The 19,735-nt window shown below is 45.9% G+C and overlaps 1 protein-coding gene across 1 annotated transcript in view; it reads left to right on the forward strand.

Moving 5' to 3' along the window:
- Positions 1 to 8,026: 8,026 nt before the first annotated feature.
- LOC144599784 (transcription factor COE1-like) overlaps positions 8,027 to 19,735 on the forward strand; it is a 164,639-nt gene continuing 152,930 nt past the window's right edge. Inside the window, exons 1-2 of the mRNA XM_078411020.1 lie at positions 8,027 to 8,086; positions 13,205 to 13,331. Of these exons, the coding sequence (XP_078267146.1) occupies positions 8,027 to 8,086; positions 13,205 to 13,331 (187 nt within the window). The remainder of the gene's footprint in view (positions 8,087 to 13,204; positions 13,332 to 19,735) is intronic.

The following is a 19,735-nucleotide window of genomic DNA, read 5'->3' on the forward strand; positions in this document are numbered from 1 at the left end:
AGTGGGTCAGACAGCATCTCTGGAGAAAATTAATAGGTAACTTTTCGGATTGAGCCCCATCTTTAGACTTCTGCTTGACTTAAAACATCTCCTATTCCTTTTCTCCAGAAATGCTGTCTGTCCCGCTGAGTTATTCCAGCTTTTTGTGTCTACGGTTTAAACCAGCATCTTTTTTTTAATTTTAATTTTTATTTATTTATTTTTTTTAATCAAAAAATACTTTATTCAAGTAATAAATATCATTTACAAAACATCTTTTTTAAACAAACCCATCCGACATTTCCGGAGGTTACACATTCAATACAGGCATTTACTTAGACATTTACTTACATTTACATACATTTACCCAGTATCCCTTATTTGGAGGGGCGTCTCTCTCCACCACACCCTGCCCCCCCCCCCCCCCCATGTCCAGCAGCGGAAGGACCCTAGACTGTGGTCCTCCCCCACAGGGCCTTGGCGTTGGCTGCACCGAGCTTCAGAGCGTCCCTCAGCACGTACTCCTGCAGTCTGCAGTGGGCCAGTCGGCAACATTCCTTGACGGACAGCTCGCTCTGCTGGGAGGTCAACAAGGATCGGGCAGACCAAAGAGCGTCTTTCACCGAGTTGATGACCTTCCAGCAGCACTCGATGTCAGTCTCGGAATGTGTCCCTAGGAACAGTCCGTTGATCACAGAGTCCTCTGTGACGTGCAGTTCCTTCCTACACAAGTCCATGGTGTTCTGTTGAGTTGGTTGTGATACTCTGTGTAGCTGGATAGAAGCCTCCCCCTGTCTGCACCAGCACGTGGACAACTGGGCACATGGGTGAGAGGGCGAACATGGACCTCGGTATGAAGGCAGTTGCTTCAGGGTGGCAAAGCTAAGCAGGAAGCCTGTGGGGTTAAAACTGACAACGGGCGGGATTGGAAAGGTTGAACGGCAGGCAAGTTTTCAATTTAAATTTAATTATGCTTAAATTTGTACCTGATAAGGGCCTGTTTATCTGGCAGTACAAGCTGTATAGAGGCTGATAAGGAGTGTCTTTGCCTGGCTGATATTGATCACGGGCTCCCTTGGTACTGATCGGGCTACTAAATTAAGTGTTCCACACAAGCTGATTGCAGCACCCCGAAGATGCTCCTGAGCAACTGTGACTGATTGTCTCAAGTGGATTTGCAAATTAACTGCTGGAAAGGTTCTTCATATCGGTGCGAATTTTCACATTCTTTCTCTTGCAAAAACATGTTGCCAATGTTGTCACTGGGAGTCATGAAGCGTGCAGTGTGGGAGTACAGAGCTTGATGTTCAGTCTGCTTAAACGATGAGGGATGTCCACTGCTGTAATTAATGATTCAGTACTTCCAAGCAATAACTGGCACACAAGCCTGATGCTGGGGGATTGTACGACTGACACTGGGGATACTCGACTGAATGCAGGATTGACAAGGAATTAAAGAATTAAAGGACGTTCCTTGAGGAAGGAGAAGGGGAGGAATTTCTTTAGTGAGACGGTGGTGAATCTGGAATTCTTTGCCGCAGAAGGCTGTGGAGGCAAAGCCAATGGATATTTTTAAGGCAGAGATGGATTGATTCTTAATTAGGACGGGTGTCAGGGTTATGGGGAGAAGGCAGGAGAATGGGGTTAGGAGGGAGAGATAGATCAGCCATGATTGAATGGCAGAGTAGACTTGATGGGCCGAATGGCCTAATTCTGCTCCTATCACTTCTGACCTGATGACAATGGGCTGTACAGGACCGACACTGGGCAATAGAGGAGAGACACTGTTGTGTGTAAAAGTGACACTGAGAGGATACAGGACTGACTGGAGAATAAAGGGCTGACTTGGCGAGATGCAGGGCTGAAACTGGGGTGTATTGGACTGAGACTCGGATGCATAGGACTGAAGATGGGATGTACAGGACTGACATTGGAGGGTATGGAGTGACACTGGAAGATACAGGACTGACACTGAACAGCTCCAACCAAGACCGCAAGAAATTGCAGTGAATTGTGGACGCAGCCCAGACCATCAATGTAGAATCAGTATGGATAGAAATGAGGAGTTGTAAGGGTAAAAAGACCCTAATGGGAGTTATCTACAGGCCCCCAAACAGTAGCCTCGACATAGGGTGCAAGTTGAATCAGGAGCTAAAATTGGAATGTCGCAAATGTAATGCTATGGTGGTTAAGGGAGATTTCAACATGCAGGTAGACTGGGAAAATCAGGTTGGTAATGGACCCCAGGAAAGGGAGTTTGTGGAGTGCCTCCGAGATGGATTCTTAGAACAACTTGTACGGGAGCCTACCAGGGAGAAGGCAATTCTGGATTTAGTGTTGTGTAATGAACTGTGAGGAAGATGATATGAGGTTGCAGGGTGACTTGGACAGGTTGTGTGAGTGGGCGAATGCATGGCAGATGCAGTTCAATGTGGATAAGTGTGAGGTTATCCACTTTGGTGGTAAGAATAGGAAGGCAGATTATTATCTGAATGGTGTCGTTAGGAAAAGGGGATGTACAACGAGATCTGGGTGTCCTAGTGCATCAGTCACTGAAAGGAAGCATGCAAGTACAGCAGGCAGTGAAGAAAGCCAATGGAATGTTGGCCTTCATTACAAGAGGAGTTGAGTATAGGAGCAAAGAGGTCCTTCTGCAGTTGTATAGGGCCCTAGTGAGACTGCACCTGGAATACTGTGTGCAGTTTTGGTCTCCAAATTTGATGAAGAATATTCTTGCTATTGAGGGCGTGCAGCATAGGTTCACTAAGTTAATTCCCGGAATGGCGGGACTGTCGTAAGTTGAAAGTCTGGAGCGACTGGGCTTGTATACACTGGAATTTAGAAGGATGAGAGGGGATCTTGTTGAAAAATATAAGGTTATTAAGGGGTTGGACACATTACAAGCAGGAAACATGTTCCCAATGTTGGGGGAGTCCACAAACAGGGGCCACAGTTTAAGAATAAGGGGTAGGCCATTTAGGACGGAGATGAGGAAAAACTTTTTCAGTCAGAGAGTTGTAAATCTGTGGAATTCTCTGCCTCAGAAGGCAGTGGAGGCCAATTCTCTGAATGCTTTCAAGAGAGAGCTAGATAGAGTTCTTAAGGATAGCGGAGTCAGGGGGTATGGGGGGAAGGCAGGAACGGGGTACTGATTGAGAATGATCAGCCATGATCACATTGAATGGTGGTACTGGCTCGAAGGGCCGAATGGCCTCCTCCTGCACCTATTGTCCATTGTCTATCACACAAACTAACCTCCCTTCCACTGACTCCATTTAAACCTCACGCTGCCTCGGCAAGGTCAGAAGTATAATCAAGGACGTGTCGCACCCTGGCCACTCCCTGTTCTCCCCTCTCCCATCGGGCAAAAGGTATAGAAGTGTGGAAACGCACACCTCCAGATTCAGGGACAGTTTCTTCCCAGCTGTAATCGGGCAACTGAATCATCCTACCACAACCAGAGAGCAGTGCTGAACTACTGTCTACCTCATTGATGACCTTCGGACTATCTTTGATTGGACTTTACCGGCTTTATCTTGCACTAAACGTCGTTCCCTTATCATGTTTCTATAGAGTGTAAATGGTTCAATTGTAATCATGTGTTGTCTTTCCACTGACTGGAGAGCGCACAACAAAGGCTTTTCACTGTACCCCAGCACACATGATAATAAACTAAACTGAGCTGGAGGATACAGAACTGAGACGTGGGGATGCAGGATTGATACTTGGGTGTACAAGAATGACATTGAGGATATGGAGTGACACTGGACGATACAAGACTGGCACTTTGCGACTGATGTTGTCAATACAAGACAGGTGGTGGGGGATAGTGGACTGATGCTGGGTTGTATGGCAAAAGATTCACGTGCGTCGCTGAGAGACCGAGCCAGGCAGAATGAATTTATGTATTAAAGAACTATTGGAGACATTGAGGAAATATTTTGTGTGTGCCTTGTGTGAAATAAAGTGTTGCAATAATTAATAGGGCTGAAATCTTATAAATCTCACAAATCTGATGACCTAAATCTAAAGCTTTTAAAGAGATGACTGTGGAGATAATGGATGCAGTGTTTATCATTTCCCAAAATTTCATAGATTCTAAAACAGTTCAAATGGAAGGTTGAAACTGTAACTCCCATTATTTGGGAAAGGAGGGAGAGTGAAACCACAGTATAAATCTACAGACAACTTGGACTGATGTCTGCATTAGAAAATTACAGATTTTTTTTACTAAAGACGTATAGTAAAAGTATGTTGTACGGGAAAGTGTAGGATCAATCAAATACAAAGGAGGGAATCTATGCCTGAAGCCAAAGGAAGTAGGGGATGTCTTAAATTAATATTTCACATTGATATTCTCCAAGGATAAGAATGACGGTGGGATCAAAATAGGAATCTGAGAGGTAACTTTTTCACACAAAGGGTGGTGGGGTGCATGGAACAAGCTGCCTGAGGGGGTATTAGAGGCTGGAACAATCCCAACATTTAAGAAACAGTTAGACAGATGCATGGATAGGACAGGTTTGGAAGGATATGGACTGAGCGCGGGCAGGTAGGACTAGTGCGGCTGGGACATGTTGGCCGGTGTGGGCAAGTAGGGCCTAAGGGCCTGTTCCCACACTGTATCATTCTAGTGACTCTAAGATGGGTATGTTGATGTTCCAGCACATGTTAATATTCAGACGAGAATATGTTTGGTCTCTTGAAAAATAGTAAGGAGGATAGGACCTCTGAGCATGATGGAAACTATCACAGGATACTGAGGCAGGCAAAGGAGGTGATCTCTGGTGCCTTGACAAGGATCTTTGTATTCTCTTTAGCCATAATCACATTGAATGGTGGTGCTGGCTCGAAGGACCGAATGGCCTACTCCTGCACCTATTGTCTATTGTCTATAAGTAATGACCCAGAACACTAGAGAGTAGCAATGTTGTTTCTTTTTTTTAAGAAGGGCAACAGGGGCAAACCAGGAAATTGTAGGGTGGCGAAGCGTACATTAGTTGCAGGGAATTTACTGGAGGAGATTCTTGAGGGTCGGAGTTACTCTTCTTTGCAAAAGCAAGGACTTATGTGGCAAGGTCAGCATGGCTTTGTGCAAGGGAGCAACCGTCTCACAAAATGGTCTGAGTTTTTCTCGGAATGGATGAAGATGATGGGCAAGGTTAGGGCAGTGGATGATTCCTTCATTGATGAACTCACACGAGATCCACAGCGACTTGGTAAGTTGCCAACAACCATCGGGCTCTTGAAGCCTACAAACGTCAACTGAACTCTGAACTACAAACTGTCTTGGTTGCAACTGAGGACTTTGGCCAGTTCTGCACCTATCTTGCGGGTTTTAAACGTATTGAATGTTTTCCTGTTATTTTGATTGATGAGTCCTGTGTTTACAGACCTGTTATGCTGCTGCAAATACGGATTTCATTGTTGTTTTCGATGCATATGACAATAAAACACTCTTGACGCGTGACTCTCTCTTGATACAAATTAGTGGCCATAGAAGACAGAGGTTAGTGGTGGAGTGTTTTTCTGACTGTGGGTCTGTGATCAATGTTTCCACAGGGGTCACTGCTGGGACCTCTGTGGTTTTGTGATGTATACAAAATGACATGGATGAAAATGTAGGTGATCTGGTTAGTAAGTATGACAATAGACAATAGGTGCAGGAGGAGGCCATTCGGCCCTTCGAGCCAGCTAAGCCATTCAATGTGATCATGGCTGATCATTCTCAATCAGTACCCCGTTCCTGCCTTCTCCCCATACCCCCTGACTCCGCTATCCTTAAGAGCTCTATCTAGCTCTCTCTTGAATGCATTCAGAGAATTGGCCTCCACTGCCTTCTGAGGCAGAGAATTCCACAGATTCACAACTCTCTGACTGAAAAAGTTTTTCCTCATCTCAGTTCTAAATGGCCTACCCCTTATTCTTAAACTGTTGCCCCTTGTTCTGGACTCCCCCAACATTGGGAACATGTTTCCTGCCTCTAACATGTCCAACCCCTTAATAATCTTATGCGTTTCGATAAGATCCCCTCTCATCCTTCTAAATTCCAGTGTATACAAGCCTAGTCGCTCCAGTCTTTCAACATACGATGGACCCGCCATTCTGGGAATTCACCTAGTAAACCTACGCTGCTCGCTGTATGCAAGTGACACAAAACCTGGCTGAGCTATGCACACTGAGGAAGGTTGTCAAATGATACAGCATAATATATATCAGTTGGATATGTGGACGGGGAAATCGCAGATGCAGTGAGATGTTACGTTTTGGTAGGTCAAGTAAGAGGAAAGTATACAGTAAATGGCAGGAGACTTAGAAATGTTGATGTACCCAAGAGATCCTGGGGTGCAAGTCCATAGCTTCCTAAAAATGGCAACACAAGTGGTAAGAGTGGTGAAGAAGGGACACGGCACACCAGTCTTTAATGATCAGGCCTTGAGTATAAGACACAATATACTGGAGTAACTCAGCGGGTCAGGCAGCATCTCTGGAGAGAAGGAATGGGTGACTTTTCGGGTCGAGACCCTTCTTCAGAAGAAGTCCCAGTGTGTTACTCCAGCTTTTTGTGTCTGTCCTACACCTTGAGTATAAGAGTTGGTACGTCATGTGGTAGGTGTATAAAACTTTAGTTAGACCACATTTGGAGTATTGTGTGAAGTTCTACTCACCAGTACAGGAAAGATGTGAAAGTTTTGGAGAGGGTGCAGAATGGAAATGAGAAGAACATTTTTTAACCTTTGAGAAGTGAATCTTTGAAATTTATGACTATGGAGACGGTTGCTGACTAGCCATGGCTTTTTAGACATTCATGGAATCAAGGAGTACGAGCTTAGTTTAGTTTAGTTTAGAGATACAGCACGGAAACAGGCACTTCGGCCCCGTGAGTCCACACTAACCAGCACATTTAACACTACCTACCCACACTAGGGACAATTTTACAGTTACACCAAGCCAATTAACCTACAAACCTGTAGGTCTTTGGAGTGTGGGAGGAAACCAAAGATCTCAGGGAAAACCTACGCAGGTCACGGTGAGAACGTACGAACTCCGTACAGACAGCACCCGTAGACAGGATCGACCCTGGGTCTCTGGCGCTGTAATACAATACAATACAATATACAATACAATATATCTTTATTGTCATTGTACCCAGGAGTACAACGAGATTGGGAATGCGCCTCCCATACGATGCAATAATTTAATTAATTTAGACAACAGCAACCCAACGAAACAGTTTTAGACAGGATAAAGTGCAAGTTGATCTATGCGTTGTGACCATCCGGCTCAGCAGGACCGGTTCATTGCAGCTATGGCCCTGGGGATGAAGCTGTTTCTGAGTCTGGAGGTGCGGGCATAGAAGGCCTTGTATCGTCTGCCCGATGGAAGGAGTTCGAACAGACGGTAAGGCGGCAGCTTTACCGCTATGCCATCGTGCAGCCTGTTGTATGAGTGGTGCTGGCTCGAAGGGCTGGGTGGCCTACTCCTGCACCTATTTTCTATGTGTGTTTTCCATGAGTTAATGCAGAAGTTGATGCTGAGGTAAAACATCAGCCATGATTTTTTGAATGGTGATGTGGGCATAAGGGATTGAAGAGCCTTATGTCCGTTTCTATTTCCTACTGTCATTTGTATGTAGGTTTGACATTGGAGGATTCTGGCCTGAAATTTGAGAAGGGTGCAGAAGAAATTCAGCAGGATGTCACGGGGTCTTGTGGGCTCGAGTTACAGGGAGTGGCAGGATAGGTGGGGACTTTCTTCTTTGGTGCATAGTCGGATGAGGAGACTGACATTATTGAAATATATAAAATCTCGAGGGGCAGGGATGAAGTGAAGACTCTTTTTCCCAGGGTAGAGGATTCTAAAACTAGAGGGTATAGGCTTAACGTGAGAGGGAAGAGATTTAAGAAAGACCTCAAGGGCAACTTTTTCACTCAAAGGGTAATCCTTACCTGGAACAACCCAATATAGCAATAAGGAATTCATATTGTTTTCCTTTTGGTATGATGATCCATGAGGCCAAGGAGCTAATGTGTTGAGAGGGCACAAGATGAAACCTGCGGCTTATGCAGTAGGAGTGGAGGATGAGGATTATTGCGGGGAAATGGATGTGAGATTAGGAAATCAGTTCAGAGTAAAATAAAGTGGTTGTCACACATTGTAATCCCTGTTTCCAGGTACAATCCTAACTGTAGTCTAGCCTCAGTGGAGATTAATTAAATTGGGTCACTTAAAATTCCTGCTTCCGATTACTGTCACTATCCCTGCTCGTAGGTAGGCTGGTGAACTTCTTCCCCTGCGGAAGGGGACGGACATTGGGATGATGTGTTAGAGGGGAAATGGGATATCACTCAATTTGGGAGGGAAAGGGGGAATAATGAGTGGAATAAGCATAATTCAGTGCAAACACTGGCATAATTCAGTTGGACAGGGCCCTAGTGAGACCGCACCTGGAGTACTGTGTGCAGTTTTGGTCTCCAAATTTGAGGAAGGATAGTCTTGCTATTGAGGGCGTGCAGCTTTGGTTTACTAGGTTAATTCCCTGAATGGCGGGACTGTCATATGTTGAAAGACTGGAGCGACTAGGCTTGTATACACTGGAATTTAGAAGGATGAGAGGGGATCTTATCGAAACGTATAAGATTATTAAGGGGTTGGACACGTTAGAGGCAGGAAACATGTTCCCAATGTTGGGGGAGTCCAGAACAAGGGGCCACAGTTTAAGAATAAGGGATAGGCCATTTAGAACTGAGATGAGGAAAAACTTTTCAGTCAGAGAGTTGTGAATCTGTGGAATTCTCTGCCTCAGAAGGCAGTGGAGGCCAATTCTCTGAATGCATTCAAGAGAGAGCTAGATAGAGCTCTTAAGGATAGCAGATTCAGGGGGTATGGGGAGAAGGCAGGAACAGGGTAGTGATTGAGAATGATCAGCCATGATCACGTTGAATGGCGGTGCTGGCTTGAAGGGCCGAATGGCCTCCTCCTGCACCTATTGTCTATTGTCTATAATTCAGTGCCACTGCAGAATGTTTCATTGAATAAAAACTGGCGAGTTTTAATGTGGCCTTTTGCAACGATTCCACCCTCTTGAAAGCACGCCACGGGTTCCAAGCAAACAAAGGATTAGCTATACAATGTTTTCATATATAATGCCCAGTCCTGCTATTCTGGTTGAGAACTTAATCCATTTATCTTCAAAATTGGATACAGAGTCGCACTTGGTTCCGGCCTTTGCATCCATGCAGTGAATTACTTGGTTCACTAATGACAAGGCTTATAAATTCTGGCAATCAGCTATGCCAAGGGATAATTAGGGGCTGTCAACTTGTCAAAATTCAGCTGATTTGTTTTGGAGGACTTAAATTTGGGATAAGGAAATATTTTGGGAAAGGACACAATGATTGAATTTTGGAAAATTCAATGTTCATACCGTTAGGTTGTAAGCTGCCCAAGCAGAATATGAGGAGCTGTTCCTCCAGTTTGCCTGTGGCCTCATTCTGACAATGGAGGAGGTCCAGGACAGAAAGGTCAGTATGGGAATTGTAAGGGGAGCTAAAATGGATAGCGAAGGGAGACCGAGCACGTGTTTGCCAAAGTGGTCGGCAAGTCTCAGCTTGGTCTTGCTGATGCAAAGGTGACCACATCGAGGGAGGCAAATGCAGCAGATGAGGTTGGAGGAGGTGCATGTGAACATCTGTCTCATCTGGAAGGACTGGTGAGGTCCCTGGATAGATGTGAGGGCGGAGGTATAGGGACAGGTGTTACATCTCCTGCGGTTGCAGGGGGAAGTACCTGGGGAGGGACAGGTTTGGGTGGGAAGGCATGAGTGAACCAAGGATTGCTCACCATTTTAACTCCCCTTCCCATTCCCATATTGACCTTTCTCTCTGGTCCTCATCGATGGCCACATGCATACTGGAGGAGTATCTTCCGCTTGGGTAGCTTACAACCTAATGGTGTGAGCATTGCATTCTTCAATTCTAGGTAATTAACCTGCAAACAACCCCCCTTTTCTTCCTTCCCCTCCGCCTCTTTCCTGTGCCTCACCTGCACACGCACCCCTCCCCCCTCCCTCTTCCCCAATACTTCTTTCTCTGGCTTCACAATTTGCAACTCTTCTATCCTTATCGTACACTTTTTGTTTTTTCATCTCTGGCCTTTGTCCAACCATCTGCCCATCAAAAGCCCTCCTCACCTGTATCCACCTGTATCCACCTGTCACTTGCTAGGTTTTGTCCTGCCCTTCCTCTCCTCCAGCCTTCTCTTCCCCCACCCCAATCAGCCTGTTGAAGGGTCTCAACCCGAAACGTCACCTATTCCTTCTCTCCAGAGATGCTGTCTAACCGGCTGAGTTACTCCAGCTATTTTTTTCTCTCTCTTCGGTTTACACCAGCATCTGCAGTTCCTTGGTACACATCATGCCTGACCCTTTGTATTTCTCCGGCACTTGTGTCCTTTTCCTAGAATTAGGCTCTCTGATTCAAAAAAGAGATCAACCCTTTAAGCCAGAAATGAGTCAGAAACATGTTCTGTCAAGGTTTCAGGAGTTCCCGATGTTGGGGGAGTCCAGAACAAGGGGCCACAGTTTAAGAATAAGGGGTAGGCCATTTAGAATGGAGATGAGAAAAAATCTTTTTCACCCAGAGAGTTGTAAATCTGGAATTCTCTGCCTCAGAAGGCAGTGGAGGCCAATTCTCTGGATGCTTTCAAGAGAGAGCTAGGTAGAGCTCTTAATGATAGCGGAGTCAGGGGGTGTGGGGAGAGGGCAGGAACGGGGTACTGATTGTGAATGATCAGCCATGATCACATTGAATGGTGGTGCTGGCTCGAAGATCCGAATGGCCTCCTCCTGCACCTATTGTCTGTTGTCTATTTAGTCTTTTGGACTCTCTTCCCTAAAGGTAGTGGAAGTTGAGTTGTTGAATATTTTTAAGGCAGAAGTGGATAGATTCTTGATAAGCAAGGAGGTGAAAGATTACTGCAGCAGACACGAATAAGGAGTTGAGAATACAATCAGATCAGACATGATCTCAAACCTGGTGGAGCAGGGTAGACACTGGAGACATGCTCGTCCTCTTCGCTCACATGTTTATATGAAAGTTTGTATGAAACTAAACTATACTTCACTAAACTAAACTAAAACTAAACGAAACTAAAGAAAAATACAACAAGCATACTGTCAATGCAGTTGTGTGACCTGGCTTCATCTTACAGACAGGTATCTATCTATTCAGGATACCCCTGTTAGCTGTGGCTCACTGACAGAAGTCCATGATCCCATTCCTCTAACGGAAACGGAACTAGCCGGACTGTCTTTTCAGCACAGTATTGAGAGAATGCCTCACTGCTGGAGACACTGAAGGTGGATGTGGCATTTAGCTGTCCTCTCATATAGACATAAAGACCACCAGGCACTGTTACGAAGAACCCTCAGATATCCAAGTGCCCTGGACGGTATTTATTCCTACCTTACGTCATCTAAAGGGGTGGTCAACAACAGATTGCTGTTTGTGAAAGCTGGCTATTCACAAACTGATGCAGTGCTGTATTTACATATTCTGTTGTGCTGCTGCAAGTAAGAATTACATTCTTCCTTTTTGAAATATATTCCAATAAAACACTCTTGACTCTTCTGTAACTTGAGTATTTCTTTGGTTCTGAAGCACATTGGAGAAGACTTATACCAAAAACACTGGGTGGTATATGAACTGCAGATGCTGGTTTAAACCGAAGACAGACACAAAATGCTGGAGTAACTTAGCGGGACAGGCACCATCTCTGGATTGAAGGAATGGGTGACGATTCTGGTTGAGACCCTTCCTCAGTCTGAATACGGTTCTCGACCAGAAATGTCACCCATTCCTTCTATCCAGAGATGCTGCATGTTCCTCTGAGTTACTCCAGCATTTTGTGTCTATCTTGGGTGCTTTGGGAATGCAACTTCTTCAAGCCTTTGCTGTATACCATCAAACTCAAGCTGCATGAGGAGAGACAATACATAGGGTTGGAAAAAACTCCTAGTTCAGAATAAAGATGTCGTGCCTTCACAGCCTCTGAATAGTCTCCTCGGTAGTGAAGTGCTGAGCAGTGATTGCCATCATGTGGGACTTCAAACACAGAACACCAGTAAAAACTCAGATCGCCCTTTAGTGGCCCTGCCTTTGTCTCCCCACTTGGTATTCACACCATTATTAATTCAAACCAAAAATTTGCTGACTCGTCAGGAGCAAGTTCATGGGAAATCTGCAATGATGAAAGAAAATGTTAGAAATACAGGTCAGGGTTCATCCAGGGAGAGAGAAAAGAGAGTTAGTGTTGCAGGTAGATGACCCATCATCAAAGGATTTTACAAAGTCATTAATCCGAAGCAGCACTTTCTCCACAGATGCTGCTCGACTTGCCGAGTATTTCTAGCATTTAGTTTTAGTTTCAGATTCACAGCATCTGCACATGTTTGCATTTACACACAAGAGATCTGTGCAGCAAAGGTACATATTAAGCTCAAATAACTCTTAATTATTATAATAATATTGATTTGTTTGGAGGACTGAGTATAAACATATACACAGCAAGCTTAAAACTTCATTTCTGAAAATTATTATACTCAAGCTTTAGCCCTGCTTTTAACCAAAGCCTTATCATTTTCATGAGTCTCGTGCCATTTTGCATCCAGATTTACATGGCATTGATTTCAGTGTTCATCAGGAAATGTGCAAATAGGATGTTTGAATCTTCTACTTAACACTATTGTATCAATTACGTTATAATTAGGGTTTGGAATAATCTGTCAGACAGGTTAATGGAATAATTCAAAAGCAAATACTCACTGTCAGAGACAAACTGTAATGCCAGCTTCTGCTCAGCAAGGAAATCCTTACCATTTCCTTTTGTTATCTGAGGAATTTATATTAAAATAAACTAACTGGTTACAATAAAACACTTTTATGAACCTTACTCCTGTTGCACACGGTATTCAGGGCAGGAAATCAGCCAAGCCCCATGCCAGACCAGGGAAATACAGAGTTAATTGCTTTACAACTGTGTTGTAAAACACTTTTAATACTCTTGTCAGTACATTTTAATGTGCATTCTATCAGTAGAGTATTAGGGGCAGTGACACATTTATTGCGGGTTTGAAAAAGCCCTGTTTACTGAAACTTGGCAGTCAAGTGGGACTAAAGAACATCACTTGATAGCCTGATGGCATTTTGACTGTGCTTTATTGCAGCTAATCACCCCGCACGCAATTAGAGTTCAGACTCCTCCCCGTCACATCCCCGGAGTGGTGGAAGTCACATTGTCCTACAAGTCGAAACAGTTCTGCAAAGGGACTCCGGGCCGATTCATCTACACAGGTAAGCAACCAACCCTTGGATTTTGTTGAAGCTCTTCGGTGTTGTGGAAAGGCCGGGTGCTTATTCCTTCTTTAGTCAAGAGTCAAGTTTATTTGTCACATGCACATACACGATGTGCAGTGAAATGAAAGTGGCAATGCCTGCGGATTGTGCACAAAAAAAGAATTACAGTTACAGCATATAAATAAAAGTTAATACAGAGAAGACAAAATTTAGTCCCTGGAGTTATAAAAGTTAACAGTCCTGATGGCCTGTGGAAAGAAACTCCGTCTCATCCTCTCTGTTTTCACAGTGTGACAGCGGAGGCGTTTGCCTGACCATAGCATCTGGAACAGTCCGTTACTGGGGTGGCAGGGGTCCCTCATGATCTTGCTTGCTCTGGATCTGCACCTCCTGATGTGTAGGTCCTGCAGGGGGACGAGTGTAGTTCCCATGGTGTGTTCTGCCGAACGCACTACTCTCTGCAGGGCCATCCTGTTCTGGGCAGAGCTGTCCCCAAACCAGACTGTAATGTTGCCGGACAGGATGCTCTCTACAGCCCCAGAGTAGAAGCAATGAAGGATCCTCAGAGACATTCTGAATTTCCTCAGCTGTCTAAGGTGGTAAAGGCTACCTTTATGCAGTTTTAGGAATCATCTGTAACATTTGGTGGATTTTTCCGATGGCGTTCCATAAAGCCTCCATATTAAATGCTCTTCTTGAGTTGCTCTGACAACGGTTTGACTTGCTGCTGCCAAATTGTGAGATGTGCTCCTCGAATTCAATTTCATCCAGAGGGACAGAAGCTAAAGTCTCACAAGTTCACAAGTCATAGTAGAATCAGGCCATTCGGCCCATCGAGTCCGCCTTTCAATCATGATTGATCTCTGCCTCCTAATCCCATTTTCCTGCCTTCGCCACTTAACCATTGACACCCGTTCTATTCAAGAACTTGTCTATCTCTGCCTTAAAAACATCCACTGACTTGGCCTCCACAGCCCTCTGTGGCAATGAGTTCCACAGATTAACTACCCTCTGACTAAAGAAGTTCCTGCTCACCTCCTTTCTAAAGGAGCGCCCCAGGAAAGCTAGGATTTGCCCTCCCCCCCCACTCTCTTCATGCTCTGGTACCCTGGTCCCCCACGGAAAGGAATGGGCGGTTGGAGATCCTTGATGGTACCTTTGGTGAGAATAGTTGGGCAAGACTCGCTCCTGCAGTGTTCTGTATGCCCGTGGGTGTGGGTGTGGTAGGTGGTTACGAGAAAGAGAAAATCTCTGCATTGATAGAATGTATAGACTTGAAAAAGGGTCTCGACCCGAAACGTCACCCATTCCTTCTCTCCAGAGATGCTGCCTGTCCCGTAGAGTTACTCCAGCATTTTGTGTCTTATCTACTTATATTTCTGGGTAGATTTAGATTTTTTTTAGATTTAGAGATACAGCGCAGAAACAGGCCCTTCGGCCCACCGAGTCCGCGCCGCCCAGCGATTCCCGCACACTAACACTATCCTACACCCACTAGGGACAATTTTTACTTTTGCCCAGCCAATTAACCTACAAACCTGTACGTCTTTGGAGTGTGGGAGGAAACCGAAGATCTCGGAGAAAACCCACGCAGGTCACGGGGAGAACGTACAAACTCCGTACAGACGGCGCCCGTAGTCAGGGTACCGCTGCAGATTGACACATGGGACAGAGCAGTGGAGAAACAACCTGGTTCACTGCTTGCCAGTGCTCTGAGCAGTCTTGAGTCCATCTCCCCCACCCTTACACTACAAAAGAAGGTCTTCTTTTCCTCCTTTCCTATAAACTCCGATGGGACCTTGTAAGTAGTTTGAAGCAGGGAAAAATGTCTTTGGACACATTGGATAGGCACCTTCAAACTGATGGTATGGTGGTAGGTTAGTAGTCTCAACATAAGTAGCCCAGAGTGGGGGAATCAAGAACCAGAGGACACGGGTTTAAGGTGAAGAGGGAATGATTCAATAGGAACCTAATGGGTAGCTTTTTCATGCAAAGGTGGTCAGTGTGTGGAACAAGCTGCCAGAAGAGGCAGTTGAGGCAGGGTCAATTGCAACCTTTAAGAAGCATTTAGACAGGTACGTGGATAGGACAGGTTTAGAGGGGATATGAGCCAAATGCAGGCAGGTGGGACTAGTGTAGATGGGACATGTTGGCCGGTGTGAGCTAGTTGGACCCTATGACTCTAAGTGCTGCTCCTGTCAAAAGTGATCTGCTTGTCATCCTCGGCTTTATAAACGTTCAAATGTCACCTAACGAAGAAGATATGTCGGAAGCCAAAGGAAGGAAACAACTCTTGTTCTGCAGGCAGGTCCCCCTCGTGCTCCATTACATAAAACACACAAATACAACCAAATCATTTCTGAAGCAATGAATTTGTCAGATCTGAAGATATAATCTTTCATTTTTCACAAGGTCACAAAGGAAAGTGATTTCCCCATAATTGATGCTGTATCATAAATGAATAGATGAAAATAACATCTGCAGTCATTTTCTTGTACTAGTATCTGCAGTCATTTTCTTATATAAATGAATAAGTGGTGGGTTTCTCTTTATTCGCTGGGCCAGTCTGGATGGAGTCAGAGAGCCATGGAACCATGCTGCATGGGACCAGACCTGTGTAGGGAGGAACTGCAGATGCCGGTTTAAACCGAAGATAGACAGAAGAAGCTGGAGTAACTCAGTAGGTCAGACAACATCTTCGGAGAAAAGGAACAGGTGACTTTGCGGGTTTGAAGAAGGGTCTCGACCCGAAACATCACCTATTTCTTTTCTCCGGAGATGCTGTCTGTCCCGCCGAGTTACTCCAGTTATTTGTGTCCATCTACGGAAACAGACCCTGTTGGCTCAACTTGACCGTGTGGACTAAGATGCCCCATTTACACTCGTCACACCTGCCCGCATTTGGCCATATCCGTCTAAACCTTTTCTATCCATATACCTGCCCAAGTGTCTTTTAAATGGTGTTATAGTACATTGTTGTTCTAATCTAGGTGCAATTCAGGTTACCTGCTCATGTGTTTCTACAAATGACCTCTCTGGCTGCTGTTTGTCAGGCAAACACATTCAGTAGAGAGACAGGCAGGCAGGCATCAGCGTAGCCATCTGAATTGTTACCGGAAATGTTTGACCCAGAAATTATTGCTAGTGCAATCAAACACATGTAAAATGGCTTTTATGCACATAAAACTTGTTCAAGTAGGTCCAGATTCCTGCTTTATCTCGCCTCCCTCCTTCACTGTCAATGTCTCTGTGCTTTTGCAGTGGTTGCACCAATCTCTGATGGAATCGGATTATGTCACATGCATCCCCCCCTCCTCCCCCTCCCCCTCCCCCTCCCCCTCCCCCTCCCCCTCCCCCTCCCCCTCCCCCTCCCCCTCCCCCTCCCCCTCCCCCTCCCCCTCCCCCTCCCCCTCCCCCATCCCCTCCCCCTGCCCTCACTCTCCTCATCCGCCCTCCCCCCCCTCCCCCTCCCCCTCCCCCTCCCCTCCCCCTCCACCTCCACCTCCCCCTCCCCCTCCCCCTCCCCCTCCCCCTCCCCCTCCCCCTCCCCCTCCCCCTCCCCCTCCCCCTCCCCCTCCCCCTCCCCCTCCCCCTGCCCTCACTCTCCTCCTCCGCCCTCCTCCCCCTCCCCCTCCCCCTCCCCCTCCCCCTCCCCCTCCCCCTCCCCCTCCCCCTCCCCCTCCCCCTCCCCCTCCCCCTCCCCTCCCCCTCCCCCTCCCCCTGCCCTCACTCTCCTCCTCCGCCCTCCCCCTCCCCCTCCCCCTCCCCCTCCCCCCTTCCCCCTCCCCCTCCCCCTCCCCCTCCCCCTCCCCCTCCCCCTCCCCCTCCCCCTCCCCCTCCCCCTCCCCCTCCCCCTCCCCCTCCCCCGCCCCCTCCCCCTCCCCTCCCCCTCCCCCTGCCCTCACTCTCCTCCTCCGCCCTCCCCCCCCTCCCCCTCCCCCTCCCCCTCCCCCTCCCCCTCCCCCTCTTCTCCCCCACCTCTCTCTCCCTCTCCTCTCTGCCATATCACTTTCACACACAAATGGATAACACATGCACACAAGATTGACACTTGTGAATATTTAAGCGCAGATACCATCTCCCACATTCTTCCAGACATGTTGAAATGCACACAGAACAAACAATGCACCCAACAAACAGTTAAACACACATGGAGCCAGAGTTTGCTCCCACACAGTGGAATCGTGCTCAGCCACTTCTAAGAACAGACACCCATGTGGGAGGACGGAGCACAGACTTTCCCAAGAGGCTAAATGTAATTTTCCAGTTGTTATTCTCACGGGACAAAGCTCGGGATTACATTTGCAAAGACCCTGGTGGTTGCTTGGAATGATTCAACTGAAGGTTTAACCCCACAGATTGTGAAACCATCACTGTACATTTTAAGTGTAATGGTGCTGGGAGCTCTCATACTTGATTACACAAATAAAAAGGCAATTATGGAGACAAAATGAACGTATTTGCCCATTAGTTCCTATAATTGTAATGCTGCTAGAATTAGGCCCCTTGTCAGTCGGATTTAAACTTTGGCATAAACAGTCATTGTTATTCACAGGGAAATGAAAGCTTTGTTTCTCAATTTATTTTGGAAAAAAAAGATGTTTTATTTTTCTACTGTGCAAGCACAAGAACATAAAATCTATTAGAATTCATTCCAACCGACAAAGAAATTGTAAACACGATTAGTTATATGACAGACAAAGAGCAGTGGAGTGCATGATACTGTTGCAGAGATATCGCTGGTTGATAGTGGACATGAAAGACATGCAGGATGTGAATATTAGAAATGTTTAGGTGGGAATATATATTATCTCGTTACGTATTGATGAACAGTTTTATTCTGGGCACTTTTAGACTTTATTGTACACCGTGTTAAAAGGGGAGCCAGTTCAAGGTGATTACAATGTGCGTGATCTTCCTACAACAGGATTTCACCAATCCCTTCAGTTTAATGTTTTGAAGAGACTCTTCAGTTTCCTGTAAATGCTGACAGTTTTTCCAATGGTGACCAATCGCCAATTCGCAATGGCGCAGGCAAGTAAATAAACACAGGAATAGGTCCGAACAAACCCTCTGTGAAGAAAAGGTAGACACAAAATGCTGGAGTAACTCAGCGGGACAGGCAGCATCTCGGGAGAGAAGGAATGGGTGACGTTTCGGGTCGAGACCCTTCTTCAGACTGATGACTCTGATACTCAATTCTGTGAATAACTCTGATACTCAATGATTTAGATTCTGGTTAGGATTCAGATTAGTTTTTATCATACACACCTAGGTGCAGCGAAATACTCCTGTTCCCATGAAAGTTTATAGGTTACAAAGCATGCACGATAACGCCAGGTGTACAACAATAGTGACAGTGGTAAAATGGTGCAAAGATTGGCGTGAAATCTGAGGTCGTGCAAAAAAACAACTAACGTGCACTAATGGAATAACCAAATGAGGGGGAGTTCAGAGTGAGAATAAATGGCAGCAACTCCATGAAGTGAATGATCTGGTAACAGTGGAGAAGAAGCTATCCTTAAATCTGGACATCCGGGCTTTCAAGCTCCTCTTCTGCTCACAGAAGATAGAAGTGATTGGCCAAGGTTACAGGCATCATTGATGATAAACTCCAGCCTTCCTGACGCAAAGTTTAGTTCAGTTAGTTTAGTTTAGTTTATTGTCACTGGGTTAGCATGTACCAAAAGCTTTTCACTGTAGTGAGGTACAGTGAAAAGCTTTTGGTACATGCCAATCCAGCCAGCAGGAGGACCATACATGATTACAATCGAGCCATTGACAGTGTATAGATACATGATAAGGGAATAACGTTTAGTGCAAGGTAAAGCCAGCAAAGTCCGAACAAGGATAATCTGAGGGTCACCAAAGAGGTAGGTAGTAGTTCAGGACTGCTCTCTGGTTGTGGTAGGGTGGTTCAGTGGCCTGATTATTAAGGGGTTGGACACGTTAGAGGCAGGAAACATGTTCCCAATGTTGGGGGAGTCCAGAACCAGGGGCCACAGTTTAAGAATAAGGGGTAGGCCATTTAGGACGGAGATGAGGAAAAACTTTTTCAGTCAGAGAGTTGAAAATCTGTGGAATTCTCTGCCTCAGAAGGCAGTGGAGGCCAATTCTCTGAATGCATTCAAGAGAGAGCTAGATAGAGCTCTTAAGGATAGCGGAGTCAGGGGGTATGGGGAGAAGGCAGGAACGGGGTACTGATTGAGAATGATCAGCCATGATCATGTTGAATTGTGGTGCTGGCTCGAAGGGCCGAATGGCCTCCTCCTGCACCTATTGTCTATTGTCTATGACAGCTGGAAGTAACTGTCCCTGAATCTGGAGGTGTGCGTCTTCACGTGTGCGTTGCAAAGCACTATGAACGAGTGACGAGCCTATGATGGACTGGCCTGGCCCGC

The sequence above is a fragment of the Rhinoraja longicauda genome, chromosome 14 (genome assembly GCF_053455715.1).
Source record: "Rhinoraja longicauda isolate Sanriku21f chromosome 14, sRhiLon1.1, whole genome shotgun sequence".
Classification (NCBI taxonomy): Eukaryota; Metazoa; Chordata; class Chondrichthyes; order Rajiformes; family Arhynchobatidae; genus Rhinoraja; species Rhinoraja longicauda.